This window comes from Cryptomeria japonica, chromosome 6 (genome assembly GCF_030272615.1).
Source record: "Cryptomeria japonica chromosome 6, Sugi_1.0, whole genome shotgun sequence".
NCBI lineage: Eukaryota > Viridiplantae > Streptophyta > Pinopsida > Cupressales > Cupressaceae > Cryptomeria > Cryptomeria japonica.
This window is the reverse complement of record NC_081410.1, coordinates 170,799,199-170,822,422: the sequence shown is the minus strand read 5'-3', so window position 1 is coordinate 170,822,422 and position 23,224 is coordinate 170,799,199. Positions and strand designations below refer to the sequence as shown.

The window sequence follows — 23,224 nt, the reverse complement described above, 5'->3', positions numbered from 1 at the left end:
CCCTACAAATGATCAAATAAATTTGATCAAATGGGTTTATGGGGAGACATAGTGTCGGTATGAACTAATCAGCACACGTTATTCATAGTTTTCACCATGAATACATTTATTTATAGTGGTTCGGAAGAAGATGGCTTTTCTTTTGCTACCACTTGGGTCGTTCTCTTCTCACTAGTAGTCCTAATGACCACACGAGAAGACAGGCCCTCTAAAGATTAAACAAAAAGAGCCTATTGCTCAAGACACAAAAGACAATGATTCAATTTTAGTGCACCAATGGAAGTGTTTGCTAGTCTATGAAAACAAGGCACTCAATAAAAATCCAAAAACTCTTGCCAAGGACCTGCAACAAAGAGTTGTTAGTAGTTTGGGTTGTTTGAAATAATCACCCCTTCCTGCATGCACACAAGTTAGGTAAATTTTAAAACCCAAAAGACTTTGTGAAAATAGGGGCCTTCAACCAAACGATTTAGCTTCCAAGGCAAGCTGCACCAATTGTGTTAGCTAGATCTGAAAATGTTAGTCCAAAAATAAACCAGATCTGAAACTCTAAATGCAAAATCCGAAAACCGAATCAATAAAATTTTCAAAATTTTGAAATAGGCAATACACAGACGCGATTACCGCCTACGCAGACGCGACTCCGAAACAGAAACGCGGTTCTGTGAGACACAGACGCGATTTCTCCATTGATCTTGCTTGATATATTTGCTCTCAGATTTTATGTGCACAAGAGCTCAACAAAGAACGGAATGTGGTTGCAAATAGGATCGTAGTGTAGTCAAGTCCTCCAAATTGTCGATTAGGGTTTGATAATGAAGAAGGCATCTCCTTAAATAGAAGACACAATATGAAATGGAGGGATAAGATTGAGAGGTGTAAAAGGAGGTCGGCTATGATTAGAGGGTAGGTAGAAGAAATAATAAAATAATGAGAGGGGTAGGTAGTGTAGGAATTAAGAGATGAATGACATGTGTCATAGGTAGAAAAGGTTAATGAATTAATTAAATAAATAAAGATTTATTTAATTAATAGAAGAAGTGGGACAATTAAATAAATAAGATATTTATTTAATTTAGGAAAATGATAATTTAAATAAATAAATATATTTATTTAAATGAGAAATAAGGCTAGAAGAGGATAAATGAATTAATTAAATAAATAAGGATTTATTTAATTAATAGAAGAATTAGGCTTAGATAATTAAATAAATAAAATATTTATTTAATTAGACTGGACAATTTTAGGTGTCTACAGGTATATTTAATTTTGTTTCTCTTTTTGATTCCATTGATCAGACATTATATACTAGATTTAATTGATCATCCAACTTGTTACTTTTTAAACAGTTAATCAGTTGCCTGTGTCTTTTATTGAATGTTGTCAAATATCAACAGTTGTTCTGTCCTAAGGGTATGGTGCTTTTACATGGTATCATTTTGATTCACGTTCTTATCCAAATTGAAGCCCTTCTTTTGATTGTAGCTATTTTCAAAATTTTATAATATGAATTATTTTCTATGGTACTTGTCTTATAACATTTTGACAAGGTTACTAGAAGATGAGAGTACTTGGAGACTTAGGAGAATTTAAAAAAAAAATAATTTGATAATTTTCAGAAAATATCATAACATAGAACATTGAAAACAAGAACAGTGGTAGATGTTAATTTTGTGCCCTAGATCAGTAATCAGATTTATGTCTTTTAATTATGCCCTAGTTTGTTAATCATGTTTGTAATATTTTATTAAACCATAATTCAGTAAACTCAGAAATGAAACAAGTAAACAAGAGACAAACGCAAATACCTTGGGAAAACCTCCAAGCAGGAAAAACCCAGCATTAAAGACCCATAGGTCAGATTATATATTCTCTCTTAATTGCACAAATACAATACTTAGCTTGCTCTCCAGATCTGATCCCTTTTGTATGTTAGATCTGCACTTCTAAGCACTTCAAGTCTGCACCAAAAGAGGCCTATATCCTCTTGGACAAGTTCGCACAATCCTTGGATAAATTCGCACTTTTATTAGCAGAGCTAATTCGCTGATTGCATTGATATTGAATTGTGTTTGCACTTTAACTTTATTTATATGGATCTTTTGACCAAGGTCAGCCTCAATCCTTTTTGGCGCCAATTTATATTTTGTGGCGTGAGTCCTTTTTGGTGTAGCGTGGAGAATGGGGTTGGATTTGTCTTGGGGCCACGCTACCCCTTAAGGATAGGACCCAGTCCTAAATGGGTTCGGATGTTGCCTCAACATCCGAACCCATCTTTCCCTAGTTATAAACGACAGTAGAGATTAACTAGGGAAGAAGAGAATACATAATCTGAACCTTTAGAGTTCCATCTAGCACACAAGCATAGAATTACATCTTCCACCTAGCACACAAGCATAGGATGGTTCTAGCACACAAGCATAGAAAGTGTAATACACAAGTGGGTCTTTACATAATTACAATTTTCCATCTAGCACACAAGCATAGATTGGACACAATTCATTCTTGCACACAAGCAAAGAATGATCAAGGTGCTGCAGATAGAGTCACTGAGATTGGAGCTCCCTCTCAATTAGGGTTCCGTTTTCCACAATACCAAGTCTGTCTCTGAAGTATTCAAACTTCACTCTGGATAAGGGTTCGGTAAGGATATTTGCAACCTGTTTGTTTGTGCTAATATACTTTAGCTGAATGGTGCCTCTTTGCACCTCTTTGCACAATATTCCATAGAATCCATCTTGTAATGCATGTGGAGGATGACTTCAAACTTTAACATGCACACTTACAAGTCATGAATACATACACAATTTATTCATGCACATCATGGAGTCTTTCCATGCCATCGATCACGCATATCCATCATTCATTGTCTTTACCTCAGTCTTCTCCCAAAGAAGAATGTAACATCATAATCTTCCATCTTTCACACAAGCAAGAAGCGGAATAGACATAATCAGAATATTGTAGTCTTCCATCTTGCACACAAGCATAGAATGGAACTACATAACATAGTCTTCCAGCTTGCACACAGGCATAGACTGGATCCACCTTACATTGCTCGCAGAGGGTGGAGAGGATCTTTTCTACCATTTTACATTGCCCGCAGAGGATGGTTGATACAACACAATGTATCACAGAGGTTGAGACTCCCTCTCAACCAAAGCGGTGTTCTCCACAACTCCAAGTCTATCTCAAGCTTCAAGAGACTTGGTGAGAACATCTGCAACATAGGATTGTCCTGCCATAAAACACTGAATTGTCAGGCATCAATATACAACCCTGATAATAAATCAAAATAGCACAACAAGAATTTTGAGAAACCACACTGCTTCTTTTGATGCAACACTTGCAACAATGTATTTATCTATAGTAATACTTAATGCAACTGAGGATTGTCCCTGTAGGTCCAAGAGATCGCATTGGGTGAATGCTTGAAGAGTTTTCCTTGTCCGTAACACTTCTTGACCAATCTGAACTTAAGCAGCTTTAGCCCATAATCAACTATGCCTCGCAAGTATCTTAGGACTTGCTTGGCTACAACACAATAAACATGTTTGGGCAAGCTCATGTACTGACTGAGAGCATTCACTGCAAGGCATATGTCTGGTCTAGTGTTAACTAGATACATCAGTGATCCAATCAGCTGCTTGTACTCTGATGGATCTGCAAAATCAGAGTTACTTGCAGAAACACTTAACTTCTTTAATTTAGATTCCATAGGAGTAGACATGGGTTTACAATCCATCATTCTAAATCTTTTCAAAATATCAATAGTATACTTTCCTTGACTTAGAAAATTTTTGTTAGACCTTTGCCATACTTCTAGATCTAAAAAATAATGCATTAAACCTAAGTTCTTCATTTCAAATTCTGAAGCTAATTCTTTCTTACATCTAATGATAAGTTCATCTTTACCAGTAAGAAATGAATCATCCACATATCAAACTATAAATAGCATTTCATCATTGGATGACTTAAAACAGATGTTAGAGTCAGCATCATTTTACAAAATTCTAAACTTAACAAGTATTCTTTCATACCAAGCACGAGAGTCCTGTTTGAGGCCATACAGGGCTTTCTTCAATCTGCACACCTGAATCTCATAACCCCTTAAGATATACCAAAATAGCTGGAACTCCCTCTTAGCAGCAGCTGTGTCCAATCACAGCTTCCAAAGTACTTGAATTTCCTTCGAGTGTATGTCCATCCCAATAATTTCCCTTGAAGATTTAGTATGCCCTGTTTCAGAAGAATTCCAAGTCACTGAAAGATCCAATCAATTTCTTGTACTCCGGGATAGGAAATCATACTCTATGATGAAATTGAAAAATGCTTGACTCAAGAAAAGAATTACATGCTAATACTCATAATAAAAGGTAATCAACCAACATAGGTTAGAGTATACCAACTCAGAAGGAGGCGCTCCTCCTTAACTTCTGCACAATCAATCTTTTATGTTAATCTCAAGGATCCTGTCCATCTATCTTTCAATAAGGTGGACCCATAGCACAATTGTTGAGATAAGATGAGGATAAAGTCCATCAAGAGATTACACAACAAGATTGCCAATAAATGTTATCGATAGAAAACAAAAATCCTAAGAAATCAACAATACATTCTAACTTCTACTATGTAGGAAAGAGCATCATCATAACCAATTAACTGAAAGCAACTTGTCATGCAGTTATTTTAACAGATAATTGACACATAATAAAACTGCATTTGTCACAACATTTAATGACATGAGCTCGAATGCAACAGGGATGATATAAGGATGTTAACTCGGGATAATAGAGGCACAAACTTGCTCGTAGACCTACAAGGATAAACACCTGTCATAGGGAACCTCAAAACATGATTGGCCCAACACGGGTTAATTCAAAGAGAATATCATTTTCCTTTTAGACAACCCAACAAGGGTTTTACAAAACTAAGTAAACACAAAGCCATAAGAAGCAAATGAAACCCTTATTATTACAACTTGACAAAGAAACCCCATGTAAACAAATTGACAAAGTTATTCAACAAGAATACTTAACCTTCAATTATCATAAAGTCTCTCATCACAAAGTTAATAAAGAATTAAGAAAAATACACCTGTTGATGTTTAGATAACACTGACACTGGAACCGAAAGTTTCCCCAAAAGAAACTATCTTTGCAGTCTATCTTCAAAAGCCATAATTCGCAATCTCCTCTTGATGTGCCTTAGCATAGTTAGCTAGGATTTGAAGATTGGTGGGAGTACAACTGATTTTGTTAGCAATGCAAAATAGCAGTTGCATGTCTAGTAGCAAATAAATCTACCATACCATCAAAGATTCAGTCATTATTAAAATTGGATCGGATCACATCAAGGGTTAAGAATCATGAAATATATACCAATCTAGGGTTTAGACCAATTCTGAAAATCAACAACTCTGAAGGTTAGAATAAGGTAATAACTCCACAGTATACACTTTGTATTCCAGAGATCTGAAAATCTGAAAGGCGAAATATCAGTTACTTCCTTCTTTGGTCCTTCACTCGAATCTCCACAATGAGTTAAAGAATGACTCCTTGATGAGGACCCGATGATGCCCTCTAACTTCACCCTTGTCATTATCTTAATAAAAGACGAACAACAACCTGAAGGTAAGAGCTTATTGAAATCTGAGGGTTAGTATAACCTTAGCTCTGATACCATGTTAATTTTGTGCCCTAGATCAGTAATCAGATTTATGTCTTTTAATTATGCCTTAGTTTGTTAATCAGATTTGTAATATTTTATTAAACCATAATTCAGTAAACTCAGAAATGAAACAAGTAAACAAGAGACAAACGCAAATACCCTGGGAAAACCTCCAAGGAGGAAAAACCCAGCATTAAAGACCCATAGGTCAGATTATATATTCTTTCTTAATTGCACAAATACAATACTTAGCTTGCTTCTCCAGATCTGATCCTTTTTGTATGTCAGATCTGCACTTCTAAGCACTTCAAGTCTGCACCAAAAGAGGCCTATATCCTCTTGGACAAGTTCGCACAATCCTTGACAAGTTCGCATAATCCTTGGATAAATTCACACTTTTATTAGCAAAGCTAATTTGCTGATTGCATTGATATTGAATTGTGTTTGCACTTTAACTTTATTTATATGGATCTTTTGACCAAGGTCGGCCTCAATCCTTTTTGGCGCCAATTTATATTTTGTGGCGTGAGTCCTTTTTGGTGTAGCGTGGAGGATGGGGCTGGACTTGTCTTGGGGCCACGCTACCCCTTAAGGATAGGACCCAATCCTAAATGGATGTTGCCTTAAGGCAATCCGAACCCATCTTTCCCTAGTTATAAACAACAATAGAGATTAACAAATTAACGTCAACTTTCAAGTTTAAATATACAAATGTCAAATGTCATCGTGTCAAAGAGTTCAAAACTCACACTACATATTTCATATTAGATTATCATTAGCTATTGAAATCCAAAAGTATTGATAGTTTGATGTGGATACACAAACGAAAAACGAAAATCAGAAATCTGCTATCTACTTTGCTATATTTTGATCATCCATATCAAGGTCCTCAGCTAGGATGGTCTCTAGATACTCATCACTCTTTAAATCAGGTTCCTTTGATGGTGGTATAACTGGGGGCAATTCATTAAGGCCATTTGGTTCAACTGCTTCATTCCCCATGGCCGCAACTTCTCCATCAAGTGCAATTTGGTCCCATTTTGTTGAAGGACCCTCCATGTACCCAGGATTAACACGAGAGAGAAGATGAAGTGAGCTATGAATGTAGACCAAATTTTTTGCTTTCTTTGATCCTAAAGGGTTTCTCTTTTGTGAATGAATAAAACCATAAGTACTCGAGTTCCTCTCAAAAGATGAAGAGCTAGCTATTTGTGAGAGCAATCTGATTGCTAGTGATTGCAATTTAGGGGTTTCACCTCCATGGTTCTACTGCCACTTTAAAGGGTCTTTCTTTGCTCGCATATCATATAAAGCTTCCACAAAAGCAAAATCACCTTGCCCACGTGAAAACTTATTCCATTGACTCCTTGTAATTGTGACATCCTCACCTTGACCATAAATCTTTTAACAGCAGCCCAAAATCTTTTCATTACCTCTCTATCCTCATGTGGAGCCCTCTTGTTGGTCTCTTGTGTATTATGCCATTTAGGATTTAAGGCATGGGCAACACAATGCAGTGGCGTGTTATGTTTGTTCCATCTTTCATGTAACTTTTCTTCTATTAGTGGATATAAAGAAAGATCTTTTGCATCAGTTATTTTTTTGACTCTTTCACACATGGAATCTATTTCTTAATAAATTTCTTCAAACATGGCTTGTCCGAGTCTGTAAATTTAATCACCTCACATATGGGCCTAATAAAGCCCACAACAAATCTCACATCAGCCTAAAAACGACCATCAAGGATCAAATTTCTCACTTCAACTGCAGTATCTGATGTAGATTGCCTCCAAGGTGCCCATGCATCACTAACAACCGTGGAACACAAAGCTTCTTTGACTTAACAAATGTGGTCAAGAAAAATAAAATAAGAAGCAAATTGTGTATTAATTGGTTTGAGAAGTTCCACTTTGGCAAACGTACGATAAATGGCTTGTGTGGTGAGGGTTATATATGAACATCTATATTTTTCTGTCCTTTTCTATTGAGTCTGAAACCCATTGGAACTTGCCAATATCTTTGAGTGCATTGTTCAACAAATGCACATAGCATGGTGCCCAAAATATATGCTTGGTACTTTTTTTTGCACTATCATACCTATTTCTTTACAAATAGGGGCAGCATCGATAACAACTTGGACTACATGTGATACCACCCCCTCAATGCTATTGCATAGTTAGTTATGAAGAAAATCTGCATGCTTTTTTTTGTCTTGAACATTCTATTGCTTTCAAAAAACAAAGCCCTTTCGTGCATGTCGCCATGACATTAAGTAGTGGACAATTTTTAGCATCTGTCCACCCATCCATCACAATAGTTGATGCAGGGGCATCCCTTGTTCTTGGCAATCTTGCATCGACCAAAAACATTTCTTTTCTGTTTGTATTCTGTTTTGCAGTTTCAACATTTCTTTCTGTATTTTCTTGCAATTGTTCCCTGGGCCTTGCGGAGCTGGATTTTGCTTGAAGACATGATCATCTTCCTTGTTCCTAAATCATGGAGCATTTGGATCATTTACCGGCAAGTTATCGATTTCGATTTCCGAGGCAATTTTCTGGCACTGGAACTGCTTGGACCTATTTGCATTGGCGAATCTTTTAGACCCTTTCCGTAGCTTGCGAAGCCCTAGTTCGTTGATCCTGATGTTCCTTGGTGTGTGACCGACCTTCCCTCTAATTCACACTTCATCCTTTGGATTTTCCGGAGGAATCTCTTTGGCGGAGGCCGACCTGTTGGTTTTCCAGTTTGATCTTGTTCTTCGGCATTTGTTCCCTTTTGGGTTGATGGGATCCCCTTGGATCGTATAAATCATTGTAATTGAGCATTAGAATTCATTCCAGGGAAATAAGATAGAACATAGAAGATATATCTTGAGATTTAGAGGTTTGGAATTGACCAATTTTGTAATGGAGCATGTATGTAACAGGCTAGTGAGCCGAATCTTGTAATCCGGATGTTACTGGTTATTTGTAATAAGTTTTTATGATCTATTTCATTCAATTCTGCATTGCCTCCATCTTATCCTCTTGTTTCCGTTGTGTTTACTCTTGCTGCCCGGTCCGGATTGATCTCTTTGGGGTCCCTTCTAACCTGTGACTGCACCAAGTGGTATCAGAGCGAGATTTTATTCCGAAGATTGCGTTGTCTTGAAAATTTTGTTGTGGGGTGGTAGATTGTGGATACGACCTGCAACTGTAGAAGGCTGGCATGAAGATGGCATGAAGAGGAAATAGGAATGGTGGAGCATGTGGGAATGTAGACCCTGCTATGATGGAAATGTTGAGAGGAATTGCAGCTCGGTTGGAAGCCGTCAAGACAGCCTAGAGAAGAGGTTGACATATTGAAGATGTGAGTGAATATCAAGAAGAAGCACCAGCAAAACAAGTATTAAATCCACCGGTGATCGATCCAAATGAAGAGAGGTTCTTGAGGGTTTTGAGTAGGGCGAATACTAAACCACATTTTACCCCATCGGAGTATGATGGTAAGTTGGATTCAAATGAATTAATGGGTTGGATCTCGGAGATGGAGAAGTATTTTGATTTTGAGAACACTGCAAAAGAAAGGAAGGTGAAATATGCCTGTACCCGATTGAAACGTCATGCGTCTCTTTGGTGGGAGCATTTGTAAGTTGATAGACAAAGAATGGGTAAAGAGAAGATCAAATCATGAGAGCGAATGGTTGCTAAGTTAAAATCGAAGTTTATGCCAGCTGATTGTCAAGTAAGTCTATTCTGGATGTTGCAGAACTTGAAGCAAAAAGAATCTAGTGTGAAGGAGTATACCGAAGCATTCTACATGTTGAATATCAGATCCAGACATGTCGATGATGAGGTTGAACAAGTTGCAAGATATTTGAATGGACCGTGGATGTCTATACAAGATGAACTTAGTTAGATCAAGTTGCAGAGTGTTGAAGAAGCTTACCAGTATGCCTTGAAAGCAGAAGAGAAGTTGAACAAAAGACATGAGCAGAGATAGAGAGGTAGAGGTGGAAGGTTTTTCGGAGGAAGATTTCAAGGAGGAAGAGGAACCTATATAGATTAGAATAAGGACAAGGATGTAAGCCAAGATGGGAGTTCATATAGGAAGGATGACATAAATTTCTACCGAAGGAGAGAACCTGATGGCTACCGGAATGAGGGTTTTGGAAAAGATGACAGAAGACAAGATAAGAGTGTTTAGAGGTACTTGCTTTAGATGCGGAGGAGATCGTGCTTTCAAATGTAAGAAGACAGAGAACATTGGGAGAACAATATTGGTGGAAGAAAGCCCCACCGGATCAACTAACAAACCGGAAGATGGAGAACTTTTGATGATGAGGAGAGCTTTGTGTCATACCGGAGGAGATGAAGAGCCCTTGTAAAGGCGAAATTTGTTCAAGACCAGATGTAAGGTATCCGGTAAGTGCTGTAAAGTTGTTATTGATAGTGGTAGTTCAGATGATCTTGTTTCAGAAGAAATGGTGAATAAATTGAAGTTGGAAAGATTGAAACACCTTAAGCCTTATCAGATAGCATGGATTTAGGATGATCATAAGCTCTTAGTAAGTGAGCAATGCTTGGTGAAATTGAAAATTGGGAATTACAATAGTGTGATATCATACCTATGGATATTTGTTACCTTTTGTTGGGTAGACCTTGACAATTTGATAGGCATGCAATACATGATGAGAGGAAGAGCATATACACTATTGTAGCAAACAGGATGAAACAAACCTTGTTACCCTTGGAGAGCCTTTGAAGAATGAAGTCTCTACGAATGTCAGAATCTGTTTGGTGGATGGAAGAAAATTCCTGGATGGGATGAGACATGAGAATGTGTGTTTTGCTTTAGTTCCTAATAAGACTGAGAACCTAGAGCATATAGAAGAACAACCGTAAGAGATAAAAGAGTTGCTGACATAATATGAAGACATCATTTCAGATAATGTGCCATATGGATTACCATCTGTGAGGAGTATCAGTCATTGCATGGACTTGATTCCTAGAGCTAGTTTGCCAAACAAAGTTGCACACCGGATCACATCGGCAGAGAATGAAGAGTTGAATAGACAAGTGCAGGAATTGCTGAAGAAAGGTTTGATCAGAGAAAGTCTGAGTCCTTGTGAAGTGCCAACAGTGTTAGCACCTAAGAAAAATGGAGAATGGAGGATGTGTACTGATTCTAGAGCAATAAACAAGATCACAGTGAAGTACTGGTTTCCTTTACCTAGGATGGATGACATAATGGATTGTTTGGGTGGAGCCAAATACTACACAAAGATAGACTTGAAGAGTGGATATCATCAGATCAGAATCATAGACAACATTCAAGACAAATGAAGGATCATATGAATGCTGGTGATGCCTTTTGGGTTGACTAATGCACCAAGTACTTTCATGAGGTTGATGAATGAGGTATTGAAGAAATTCTTGGGTAAGTTTGTTATTGTATATTTGGATGACATTCTAATTTTCAGTTAGACAAAATAGGAGCATTTGTTGCATTGGAGACAAGTTTTGCAGACGTTAAGAGAAGAAAAGTTGTTGATAAATCTTAAGAAGTGTACTTTCATGAAAGATGAGTTAGTTTCTTTGCAATTTGTGATATCTGGGGATGGTTTGAAGATGGACCGGCCCTGAGAAAGTAAAATAAATTGTTGAATGGCCTACACCGAAAAGAATTGGAGAGGTAAGATCATTTCATGGATTGGCTAGTTCACTGAAAGTTCATCAGAAATTTCAGTTCAGTTTGTAACCTTATGACTAAGACAATGAGGGGAGATAGGAAAGAATTCAAGTGGACAAATGGAGCAAATAAAAGTTTTGAATTGCTAAAGCCAAAGGTCACTAAACAACTTGTGTTAGCTTTACCGGATTTCAACAAAGTATTTCAAGTGGATTGTGATGCAAGTGGGAATGCGATTGGAGCAGTATTGAGTCAGGAAGGGAGAGCGGTAGCTTATTTCAATGAGAAGTTGAATGACGCCAGGAGGAGATATTCTGTGTATGACCAGGAATTTTATGCCACAGTTCAAGCCTTGAAGAAATGGAGACATTACCTGTTGCCTAAGGAGTTTGTGTTGTATACCGATCATCAAGCCTTACAGTATTTGAATAGTCAGAGTAAGTTGAATCAGAGACATATTAGATGGGTAGAGTTCTCGCAGAGTTGCACCTTTGTGTTGAAGCATAGAAGTGGAAAGTCAAACAAAGTTGCTGATGCATTGAGTAGAAGGAGAAATTTGCTGACAAAAATGAGAGTGAAAGTATTTGGATTTGAAGAGTTGAAGACCTTGTATGATGATGACCCAGATTTTGCATAACCTTGGAAAGCATGTAGATCACCGGTTATGATAGATAGAAGCAAATGGTTGGATTACTTCATTCAGGATGGGATGTTATTCAGAGGAGTTCAGTTGTGTATACCTAAGAGTTCTATGAGGGAGAATCTGATAAAAGAGAAGCATAGTGGAGGATTAGCCAGGCACTTTGGTGTTGCCAAAACAGTAGCATTGGTGAGTGAACAATACTTTTGGCCTCATATTCATAAAGATGTTAGGAGATTTGTACAGGGTTGCAGAGTTTGCTAAGTTGCAAAAGGTAGTAGTTAGAATGTGGGATTGTATAAGCCTTAGACAGTACCAGAGAGACCTTGGGAAGACATAAGCATGGATTTCATACTTGGATTGCCTAAGACACAGAGAGGGAATGATTCTATATTTGTGGTGGTGGATAGATTCTCGAAGATGGCTCATTTCATACCTTGTAAGAAGACATTAGATGAAGGGCTTGTAGCTGACTTATTTTTCAAGGAGATAGTAAGATTACATGGATTACCTAAGAGCATAGTTTCAGACAGAGACACTAAGTTTGTTGGTTATTTTTGGAGAACACTTTAGAAGAAGACGAAGACAGATTTGAACTTTAGTTCTACTTTCCACCCACAGACTGATGGACAAATAGAGGTAGTAAACCGGAGTTTGGGAAATTTGTTGAGATGCCTAGTTGGAGATAGAACCGGAAGTTGGGATTTGATTCTTGCACAAGCAGAGTTTGCCTACAATAATTTAGTGAACATGAGTAGTGGAAAAACACCTTTTGAGATTGTTACTAGAGCACACACCCTAGAGGTATATCAAAATTGAGGGATATCAGTAATGAAGAAAAGAAGAGTGCAGAGTGCAGATCACACAAAGGCTTTACATATTCAGGTTAACAACATTTGGAAGACATGAACAACAAGTATAAGGAGAAAGCAAATGAGAAGAGGAGACACAAGGAATTTGAAGTTGGCGATGAAGTGATGGTATATCTAAGAAAAGAAAGATTTTCAGTTGCAACCTATAACAAGTTGCAGATGAGGAAGTTTGGACCTTGCAAGATCTTGAGGAAATTCAGTTCCAGAAATGCATTTGAAGTGGAGCTACCAAATGGTTTGAGTATTTCACCTGTATTCAACATTGCAGATCTATATTAGTATCAAGAATCATAATTCAGTGAAGACAGTATTATAGACTTGGAGAAACAGTTGCTTCAGAAGGAGCTAGATCAGATTGAAGACATTTTGGACAGTAGGATTGGGCTTAGTACCCAGAGCAGTCAGTACATGGTGTATCTTGTGAAATGGAAAAACACACTAGTTGAAGATTTATCTTGAATTTCTCAGGCAGAGGTGGACCGCCTTGGTTTTCCTTTGACCCCAACAAATTGGGGGACTCACTTTTTTTCAACAACCCCGGATGTTTGATGCAGGAGCATCCTCAGTTCTTGGCAATCTTGCATGAACCAAAAACATTTCTTTTTTGTTTGTTTTCTGTTTTGTAGCTTCAACATTTCTTTATTTATTTTCTTGCATTGGTTGACCGGATCTTGCGGAGCTGGATTTTGCTTGAAGACATGATCATCTTCCTTGTTCCTAACCGTGGAGCGTTTGGATCATTTACCAACAAGTTATCGATTCCGGATTCCGAGACAATTTTTTGGCACCGGAATTGCTTGGACCTATTTGCATTGGCGAATCTTGCGGACGTAGCTTGCAGAGCCCTAGTTCATTGATCCCGATGTTCCTTGGCGTGTGGCCGACCTTCCCTCTAATCTGCACTTCATCCTTCAGATTTTTCGGAAGAATCTCTTTGGCGGAGGCCAACCTATTGGTTTTACACGCTCGATCTTGTTCTTCAGCATTTGTTCCCTTTTGGGCCGACCGGATCCCCTTGGATCGTATAAATCATTGTACTTGAGCATTAGAATTCATTCCAAGGAAATCAGATAGAACATAGAAGATATATATTGAGATTTAGAGGTCCGGAATTGACCAATTTTGTAATGGAGCATGTATGTAACAGGCCAGTGAGCCGAATCTTGTAATCCGGATGTTACCGGTTATCTGTAATCAGTTTTTTTGATCTAATTTATTCAATTCTGCATTGCTTCCATCTTATCCTCTTGTTTCCGTTGTGTTTACTCTTGTTGCCTGGTCCGGATTGATCTCTTTGAGGTCTCTTCTTACCGGTGACTGCACCAATAGTGCATCCTTCTGTAGACCAAACTCTTTTCATTGGTGCAATTTGTTGCTCTAATTGAATTTTTTCTTTGTCAATTAGAGTTGTTCCAAGCTTTTTAGACCTAGGTGGTTTATACCCAACTGGTTCATTATTGATAGCTTGGACCATCTCTTCATAGAAAGGTGAGCAAGTAGCATTAAACAGTATTCCATTTGCATAAAAGAAGCGTACAATTGCTGCATCAATTGCTTATCGATTTTGCACATCAAATAGCTTCCAATGGGGTTTGAGCTGCTAGAATTGTGAGACTGTTGTGCTGCTACATCACTAGAGGAAACATCTACCTCTGCCTCTCTAATTGCCCCTGTCATCGAAGCGTAAGAGGAGCTTATATTATGAACTTTCCCATCAGCCCGTTCTTGATCCCGCACAATCTCATATCGTTTTGACTCATTTACACAAGGATCAACACCGTTTCCTGGTAGGTGAATGAAACGAGCCTTTAACCTCGTTTAGGTACCTTTCCATGCTGTTGGACGTATTAAAGCGCTCCGGAAACTCTAATGTTTTTCTTCATTTCCAGAGTATTGCAGTCTGTATATATGACCAGTGCTATTTTCATTACAAAATTTAGCTAATTCAAAGGCTAAATATGATGTTGGATGTGTGTGTGTGTGTGTGTGTGTGTGAGAGAGAGAGAGAGAGAGAGAGAGAGAGAGAGAGAGACCGTCAAATTTCTACAAGTATAACAGCAATTTTACATTCATAGCAGTACAATAACAGCAGTATACCAGCAGTATATCTGCCGTATGGCAGCAGTTTAACAACAATATTTGGATGTTTAAATTTTAAAGTTTAGAAATTAAAATTTCAAGTGTAATATTACAAGTATGTCTCATCTGGGCTATCAATATCAAAAGACTGAAGAGTGGGTGTCACTGTTTGGGTAAAGTTGTGGTTGATCCACTGGAATCCTGACCAATACTGGTTGAACCTCCTCTTTGATTCTTTTCCTAAAATCTTTAGGATCGATATTCCAACAGTTGGCAAAAGTTTGATGATACATAGTAGTTTGCCCATCAAGGCACTATGAACTGCAACTTGCTTTTCTGCTTGTATAGAGGTAAGCTTGTTCCTCTTGATCGAGTGGATGAAGCCACAGGTGGGTCAACTACTCTCAGCAGTGGTATATAAAAATTTAATATCTTAAAATAGCTAATTTAAATTATTAATTATCAATTTATTAAATTGATTCTATTTAGTATTTCAATAAACTGCTATTATTAATGATAGTTTCTTTATCTAATGTATGACTATTAATAAATTGACAATTTTATGACTATTTTGGAGTATGGGCCTATTTAGTTTTTACCCATAACCTTCTCCCAAATATATGGGATCCGTGGTTAGTAAGAGTCATACAATCGTCAAAGGACTATTATTAATTATAACAATTTATTCAAATACTAAATATATTCAATTTAATATATTGATAATTAATAATTTAAATTGAATATTTTAAGATATTAAATTTTAATAACTAGAAATTAATAGTATTCATTATTAAATTTTGATATTTACTATTATTTTATATTTTGAAATATTTAATTCAGATGATTAATTATCAAATAGTAATATATTAAATTGAATATATTCAGAGTTACTCGGGAACGCGTCCCCGACCTGAAACCCCCGTCCCCGTCCCGGGGACGTTTCGGGGACTTGGGGACGGCCAGGGGACGTTTCCCCCCGTCCCCAAATTGCCCTGTTTTTTGAGAGGACATCCCCGAAACGGGGGGACGTCTGCCCTAGCTTTGGGGGACGTCCGTATGTCCCGGGGACGGCTGGGACGTCCCCAATCCGTCCCGGGGATGGCTAGACGTCCCCCATTCTAAGGCCCATAAAAAATATTAAAAAAATTTAAAAAGTTGTATTTTTAATTTTTTATTTAAATTTTCTATTAGAGGCCCCTTAGTAATTCAAATTGTTATTAAAAAAAAAAAAGAAAAAAAGATAACATTAATTAAATTTTAAATTTATTAATTTAATTCATAATTTTGACAATGAAACTATATGGCAGTAGTGTAGCCGTTGGGCATTTTGACACAGAGATTAGAAAATCTCCAAACTCGGCGAGTCAATAGAAAAATAACACCCAATGCCTTTATTAAAGAATAAGTTTTTTTGGCGCTGCCCTTTGACCCCACCTTGGGGGCGCTGCCCCCAAACCCCCGTTGAAAAATATGGGGGGAAACTGCGTCGATAGAAGTAGGGAAAATTTAACCTCCGAGTCTATTGATATGCATATTGACAATGTGAATGAATTGAAATTCTGATTTATGAATGCATAATTGCATATTGTCTATTGAGTATTAACAATGTTGTATGTTCAGAATTTACATTCTAAATTGTTTTCAACTTTTCATAGTATTATACACATGCTATATCCATGTTTTATTGTTTTCATATGAATATAATGTATGTATGCATGCTTTATCCATGTTTTCATATGAACATTTAGAATTTTGAAATTTTCCTATATATTTTAAATTTTTCCTATATTTTATATAGCCGTCCCCTTTGCCGTCCCCCGCCGTCCCCCGCCGTCCCCAAATTTGGCAAAAAAATTTGCCGTCCCGGAAACACGTCCCGCCGTCCCTTGCTGTCCCCGTCCCGGAAACTCGGGGTAACTTTGAATATATTCAATAATTTTCAAATTTATTTATATTTTAATATCCTATATTTACATAAGGTGAATTTAATCACAATTTTTTTTTCTCTTGCCAAACTTCATCCAAATTTCATTGTCCCAAATACATGGTGTGTATATAGAGTGCACACCAAACAAGCAAAATGAAGACTTGCAATGCCATGAGGTGGTCGGTCATATGACTGCCATTAGACCTCGAGGGACTTTTTATTATCAACAATCTATGCTAGGCTTGTTCTCAAGCTTGAGTTGGGATAACTAAGTGTCTTTGACAATCTGAACGAATGAGAGTAGGAGAAAGGAGACTTTGCTTGTTTGCCATCTCAGTGGATTTGTTAGCATCACTTAAAACATGGCATATCTGAGTGTTTTCAAACTCCAACATGAGAGCATGAATGTGAGCAATAATTTTTTTAAAGGTTCTAATTTTTTATTTTGGTGTTATGAGAGAGCCTAAGTCAAAATCTGAGTCAGACTTGATCAGACACTGAAGTTCAAGATGGACAACAATATAGATTTCCATCCAAATAGCCAATGCGTTTTCAAGGTTATTAGAATCCAGATCAAGCTTCCAAAAGATGATGAAGAGAGGCAGTTCCTGGGGTCATTAAAAAAAGCCTTGAGCTCTAGCCTTTCTCGGATATGCCTTCAGAGTCCTCATTCGTATTATGCTTGAACTTGATATCCTTCTGGCAACTGCTTTATTGGGGTTCTTATGTAACCATCAGAACATTTGTCTGAGGAGTTGCTTGGACACAAGGAAAAAGCTTAGCACCGTTATTTTGTACCTATTAGTAAACTTCAAAATGTGTATTGCATTTTGGAGACATAATTGAACACAATTATTCCAACCAAACGCTGTTTGAAGTAGAGTCCTTGGTTTAATTGAGCCCCTAGTGCAATATAAGTTTTTATAAAACGTTTATTATGTATGAAGATGTTTGACCTTTATTATGTATGAAGATGTTTGACTTTTTGGTAGGGACTTTAATAATATGAATTATATTCTCAGCTAAAACTTGCAAGCCTTCTTGGGCCTTGGTTTTCATGCCACTGCAATTATTACAACTAAACCATGTGAAGCTATTAAAACAACTCTCGAAACTGCAGTAGCAACCAAACCATGTTGAGCTGTTGAAACAACCCTCTAAGGGTAAGGGGCAAGCAAAGGAGAAATTTCAAAAATTAAATGCCTTAATAGGGGAGAACACAGTCAAGCATGCAACGGACTAGTAGCTGAAATTCAAGGACGATAGAATAAACCCGATCAAAGCCTAAATGCTGCTATGTTAAATAGGTTTTTATATTTTTGCCATTCCTTGTCTAGGATATTGACTTTTGGGTCTGATATTTTTTTATTTTGTGAATTTATTCTTGTATTGACTTTTGGGTCTCATATTTTTTTATTTTGTGAATTTATTCTTGTTTGTATGATTTGAGCAGTTTTTTGTTGGAAATTGCCAATCGTTGTAAATAAACTTATGGAGCTCTTAATGTTCTATCCGAATGTTTTCTATATGAACAGTCCTTTCAAATTTGTTTAGGATGTCAACCTCTGCACTATCAAATATTGTAGAACATAATCTTTTTTACTAAACTAAAAGTTTTATTAGTAAAATGGTAGGATACATTTTCTTCTAGATTTATGCCTGTGTTTATTACCCGCAATAAGCTAACACACAACAAAGTTGTGTTCTAGAATAATCACTTTATAGCAGTGCTGAAGAATAGCCATTTGATCTCTGTTTACTATGCAAAGCTAGATTACAATGAAAGAATTTTGGATATGCAAAGGTTTTTCTTTTTCTTTTGCTTTTGAATTCATCTTACATGTTCTACCTCGACTTGGCTACCTAGGTTGTATTATGTTGGGTGAAAAGCTAATAAAATATTTTTCTTGCAGGAAACCAGTTGAGCATTTCCTGAAGGTTCTTGATCAGATCAGTCCGGATGACATAACAGCTATTGCACGTAAAATTATTTCAACTCCACTAACCATGGCAGCATGGGGGAATGGTATGGGTGATAGTTGTGTTTTGTTTTTCTTTTAAAACGACTCTTGGGTATGAGCTTCATTTTTGAGAACATTTTCGTTACTCAAGATCAACTGAAACTTATTTTTAACTTTGTTTTGCAGTTATTAATGTTCCAAACCATGATGCTGTCAGTCGATTCTTTCATGCAAAATAATGGACGATGACATTGTACTGCCACTATTGATAGTGTACAATTTTTCGTTCAAGATATTTAAGTACTCCTGGTGAGGAGAATTGTGAATTTTATGTCAGACATCGCAATTCATAAGCCCTTCATGTAAAATGTACCGGTGAGAATTTATCCACTTGATTTCATTCTGGACTACAAGGTTGTGGCGACTGGAAATAAAGGATGTCCCAAAAATAAATCTCAAGTAAAATTTTGTCGAGTCAAGTACATTTGTTTACCATTGCATTTTTTTGTATTTTTAACTATTAACTATATTACGTAAAGTCAAAGATTTTGTCCCAGGAATTGAAGATGTGAATTGACTCTAGAGATGTCTGAAACATCTTCAAATAAACTGAAAACATTATATTGATTTTTGTCTACTTAAGCTAAAAATGAGCGTGGTATCTCTATACGTGTCTATCTTTTTGTCTGTCCATTCATCTGTCTTGTCTGGCGATTATGTATCTGTCATTTAATTGTCTGCCTAGCTCCATGCCTGTCTGTTTATCTATGCTTATCTTTTTGTCTATCTACATAAATATTATCTTGTAGACATCTCATACGCATATTTTTTTGAAAAATGTTCTCCATGTATTTTGGTGACTTGTTTTTATCAAACATTTGAAACTTTATTCCCACCAAACTTTATGGGGTGAGGTTAGATGTTCGTCACAGAAGTTCCAGCAATGCTGTGGTTAAGCATTTGGGCAACAAATTGATTAAGGATTCTTGGTTTGATCATTAATTCCTTACAGTAATGTGAAGGAAATCAAATCCTTTCTCCTCGAGTCCATAGCACAGGTTGTTCATGCATTGTTATGAGCGAGCTTTTATAGGCCATAGTAGTTTATTAATTCAAGGCTTAAATTGTAATCAATTACTTGGATTGGAAAAATAAAATCCCCGAGTTTAAAGACGTTCAAAAAAATGGGAAAATCTCTTATCGTTATCTAATGCAAAATGGGGGTCTAGAGAAATTTAAGCAAGTAAAAGAGAAAAATTTAATAGGTGATTTAAGGGTTAAGAGTTTAAAGTTATCGTTTGGGGTTTAGGATATTAATGATGTGTCATATCAGCTAGGCTTTTGCTGAGTTGTCCAAAAATACCCAAAACGTTAGGCAAAAACAAGTTCATCAAGTCATGTATTATCAATTGTCATGTGAATCAATGAATGAATAACTTTTAATGTTCATTAGACTAAAAATAACTTATGGGATGATCAGCGTAGCCACTTTTGTCTTCTGTATATCAATTATTTTCCTATTCAAGGAGATGACAAACACCCTCAATTTCTCAATTCCTCTTGGTGATTAAATTGTTAAAAAAAATAGCTGACATGATATAAGCATATTTGTTCCTAGTGTACTTGAAGACATCCCAGTCCTTCATATATTGATACTTTGACATGGCCTGTAAAGATGGATACATTTTTGTATATTTTCTAGACAAAAACATATAGCTACTAAAAATTATGAGAACAAATTATAATAACTATTGGATCTTCTCCCTTAATATTCACACAAACAATTAATATTATTTTTAAATTTTTTGCTCAATTTGTTTTTAAACTCTTGTATGTGTACTTGATCAATGGTTAATTCTCAAATTCGTCACCATTTTAGAACAAATTTATAACATTTACAAATAATTTTTGAATGGTGTGGAGTCGACATGGATTAAGGGTCATATGATCCATACCCTTGAGATCCTTGGAAATTTTGAGAGTTTGATTTCGTCAATTACTAGCTGCAATCATAAGCCATACAAAATTTGGCTTTTTTATTACATTATCTAGCTGTCACAACAATTGTAAGGTACAATTTTTTGAAATGTTAGTGATTCCTTTTAATTTTGTACTGGGGGCTTGTTGGATTTGTTTGTGTTTAATTGTTTGGTTTCCTTTTTTTGGGTATGGATATGGAGTTTTGAGCAAATTGCAGTCAACAAATTTTCTTTAGGTATGATGTCGTGTATGACTCGTGAAGGCAAGAAAGGTTACATTGTCCCTTTGGTTTGATGGCTTCTTAATTTAGACAAGATCAAGGTACCTTATTAGGCTACCGAATCTCACAACCAATAACCACAACAGAAGCACCTATTCGCAAAACAACACGTTCTTTCATTCATTAAATTCAAAATTCGAATTTCATGAAGTGGTTACATAGCAATGCAAAAATCCGAGTACACATCCACTAATGGCTCCTTCACCACATATCTTTAAATTTTTCTACTCCCCTTCTCTTCTCTGTTTCAGTGACGGAGAGACATTCAATTTTTTTTTCTAGCATATTCAACTGTAATTTTCAAAACATGGAGGATACAAACAAAGTTCTGTTATCTAATTTTCTTGCTCTGCCACTGGTAAGAGACTCTACCTCTTCCAATGCCCTTTCTCTTCTATTCCCTATCTCTGTTCAAAATTCAAAGATTTCGCAACACTTTTTAACTCATCGCCGCTCTGCTTGCACTCGCAATGCCCCACGCATTTCTCCAGCACACCAATCTTTATTATTGTGAATCTGCATTGTCAAAATCTTCCTTTTTTTGCCTTGCGCCTCTTCTATTCTTCTTACCATGACTTTTTGTTGTATTCTCTTTTTCTGCTTACCACGCATCTGCAGTTGCCATCCTTCTTTTTGCCAATCTGCTGTTCAAAATCTTCATTTTATTATTTCCATACTCCTCATTGTTGTGCACTTCTTTTCACTCTATTTCCCCAATCCTATGCCTCTCATTACTGCTGGAGATTGCTTTTCTTTTCACCTCTTAGGTTACTCCTTCATGCCTAGCAGTTCTCAATAAACTCTCGAAATGACCTGTTGGTTAATAAATTTGTCTTTAGAAGATATATGTGATTTTAAACTCATTTGCTGTTCGGTAAGTTGTATGATTATCAACTTCCTTCTCATAAAATCAAATTTTATAATTTTATAATTTTATTGTGATTTTATAATTTTATGAATAATAAACTGTGATTTGCTTTTAACCAAGTAAAAAAGACATCCAACATTTATTCAAGATAAATAAAAATTCAGGAAATTAGTACTTATAAATATAAATCCCACACGGATATCTCAAAGTACAAACCAAAATACTGACTGAGAAACAAGATCTTTTTAAATTAAAGAACTCACCACATTAAAAAGAAATTCAACATTCATAAATAGTTACCACACCCATACAAAAGAATGATAATAAAAAAATAATTGTTACACAGACCACAATAAATCTTAAAATCTAAAAAACATTCAAAGATCAGAGACTCACAAATTTTCTTCAAAATTGGCAAACTCTATTCTTGTCAAATCTCTTAGTCATGTATCAAAATAATAATTGATCCACTGTAATATTTTTTTGGTCACATATGCAAAATAATTTAATGTGACTGCATAACTTAATCTTTAAATAAGTCCTTTTAAAAACATTAAAAAAGCTTTACATAATCAAACTTTAAAGTCTTCAAATAAATTCATTGAGCAATTATACTTAGTGTTGAGGCAAGCTCTGGGTCCACGTTGTCACCTTTTCTACGTGCTGACTTGGTTGCACACTTGGCTTCGTAGTCTCGAGTGTTTGTGTCACCGTTGGTATTTCATAGTGTTGATGATGGATAACATTTTTGGTTCTTAATTTTCAAACTGTATTATTGCCTTTAATATTGTTTAATTTAGTTGTGAAGGTTGCTAGGTGAACTTAACATTGTGCTAGAATAGAATTAATCATTTCCATCCTCTTGATATTTTCATTGTAAAATAATTGTTCATTGAACAACTCTTCAATTGTTTTTTCAAATTATTTTTTCAATTCCTCCTTTGTTTTATCTCTTGAATTGTCTTTGTTTTTGAGGTGAACATCTACACTAGAGAGCTATTTTTGAATATGTGTTTTGATTTGATTATATCCCATTTGCAATTTACTCTGTTTTGTGATATCTTGCTTTAGAAACGTGGATCTCCATTCTATGCTCTTACTCTACATAATACATCTAGTGTCATAAGTGCTTGGAAGACTATAGTTTGCCATTGCTTTATCCATTCCCTAGTCAAGGATGTCTTCCAAATCATTATTTGCATGCTTCCATATAGATTCTTCATGTTTAGTGTTCACAATTTGTCTATCGATGGCCTTCTTCAGAGTTTTAATGTCAT

General features: G+C 36.2%; 1 protein-coding gene across 6 annotated transcripts in view; it reads left to right on the top strand.

Moving 5' to 3' along the window:
- LOC131071793 (mitochondrial-processing peptidase subunit alpha) overlaps positions 1 to 23,224 on the top strand; it is a 68,278-nt gene that overhangs the window by 35,209 nt on the left and 9,845 nt on the right. For 5 of the 6 annotated variants that reach the window (XM_058007746.2, XM_058007750.2, XM_058007749.2 and 2 more), the window contains 2 exons: positions 18,772 to 18,884; positions 19,006 to 19,493. The exons of the other annotated variant lie outside the window; for it this stretch is intronic. In XM_058007746.2, coding sequence (XP_057863729.2) covers positions 18,772 to 18,884; positions 19,006 to 19,058 — 166 coding nt within the window. In that variant the 3' untranslated portion in view covers positions 19,059 to 19,493. Of the gene's footprint in view, positions 1 to 18,771; positions 18,885 to 19,005; positions 19,494 to 23,224 lie in introns of those variants that run through there. 6 annotated transcript variants of the gene reach the window in all.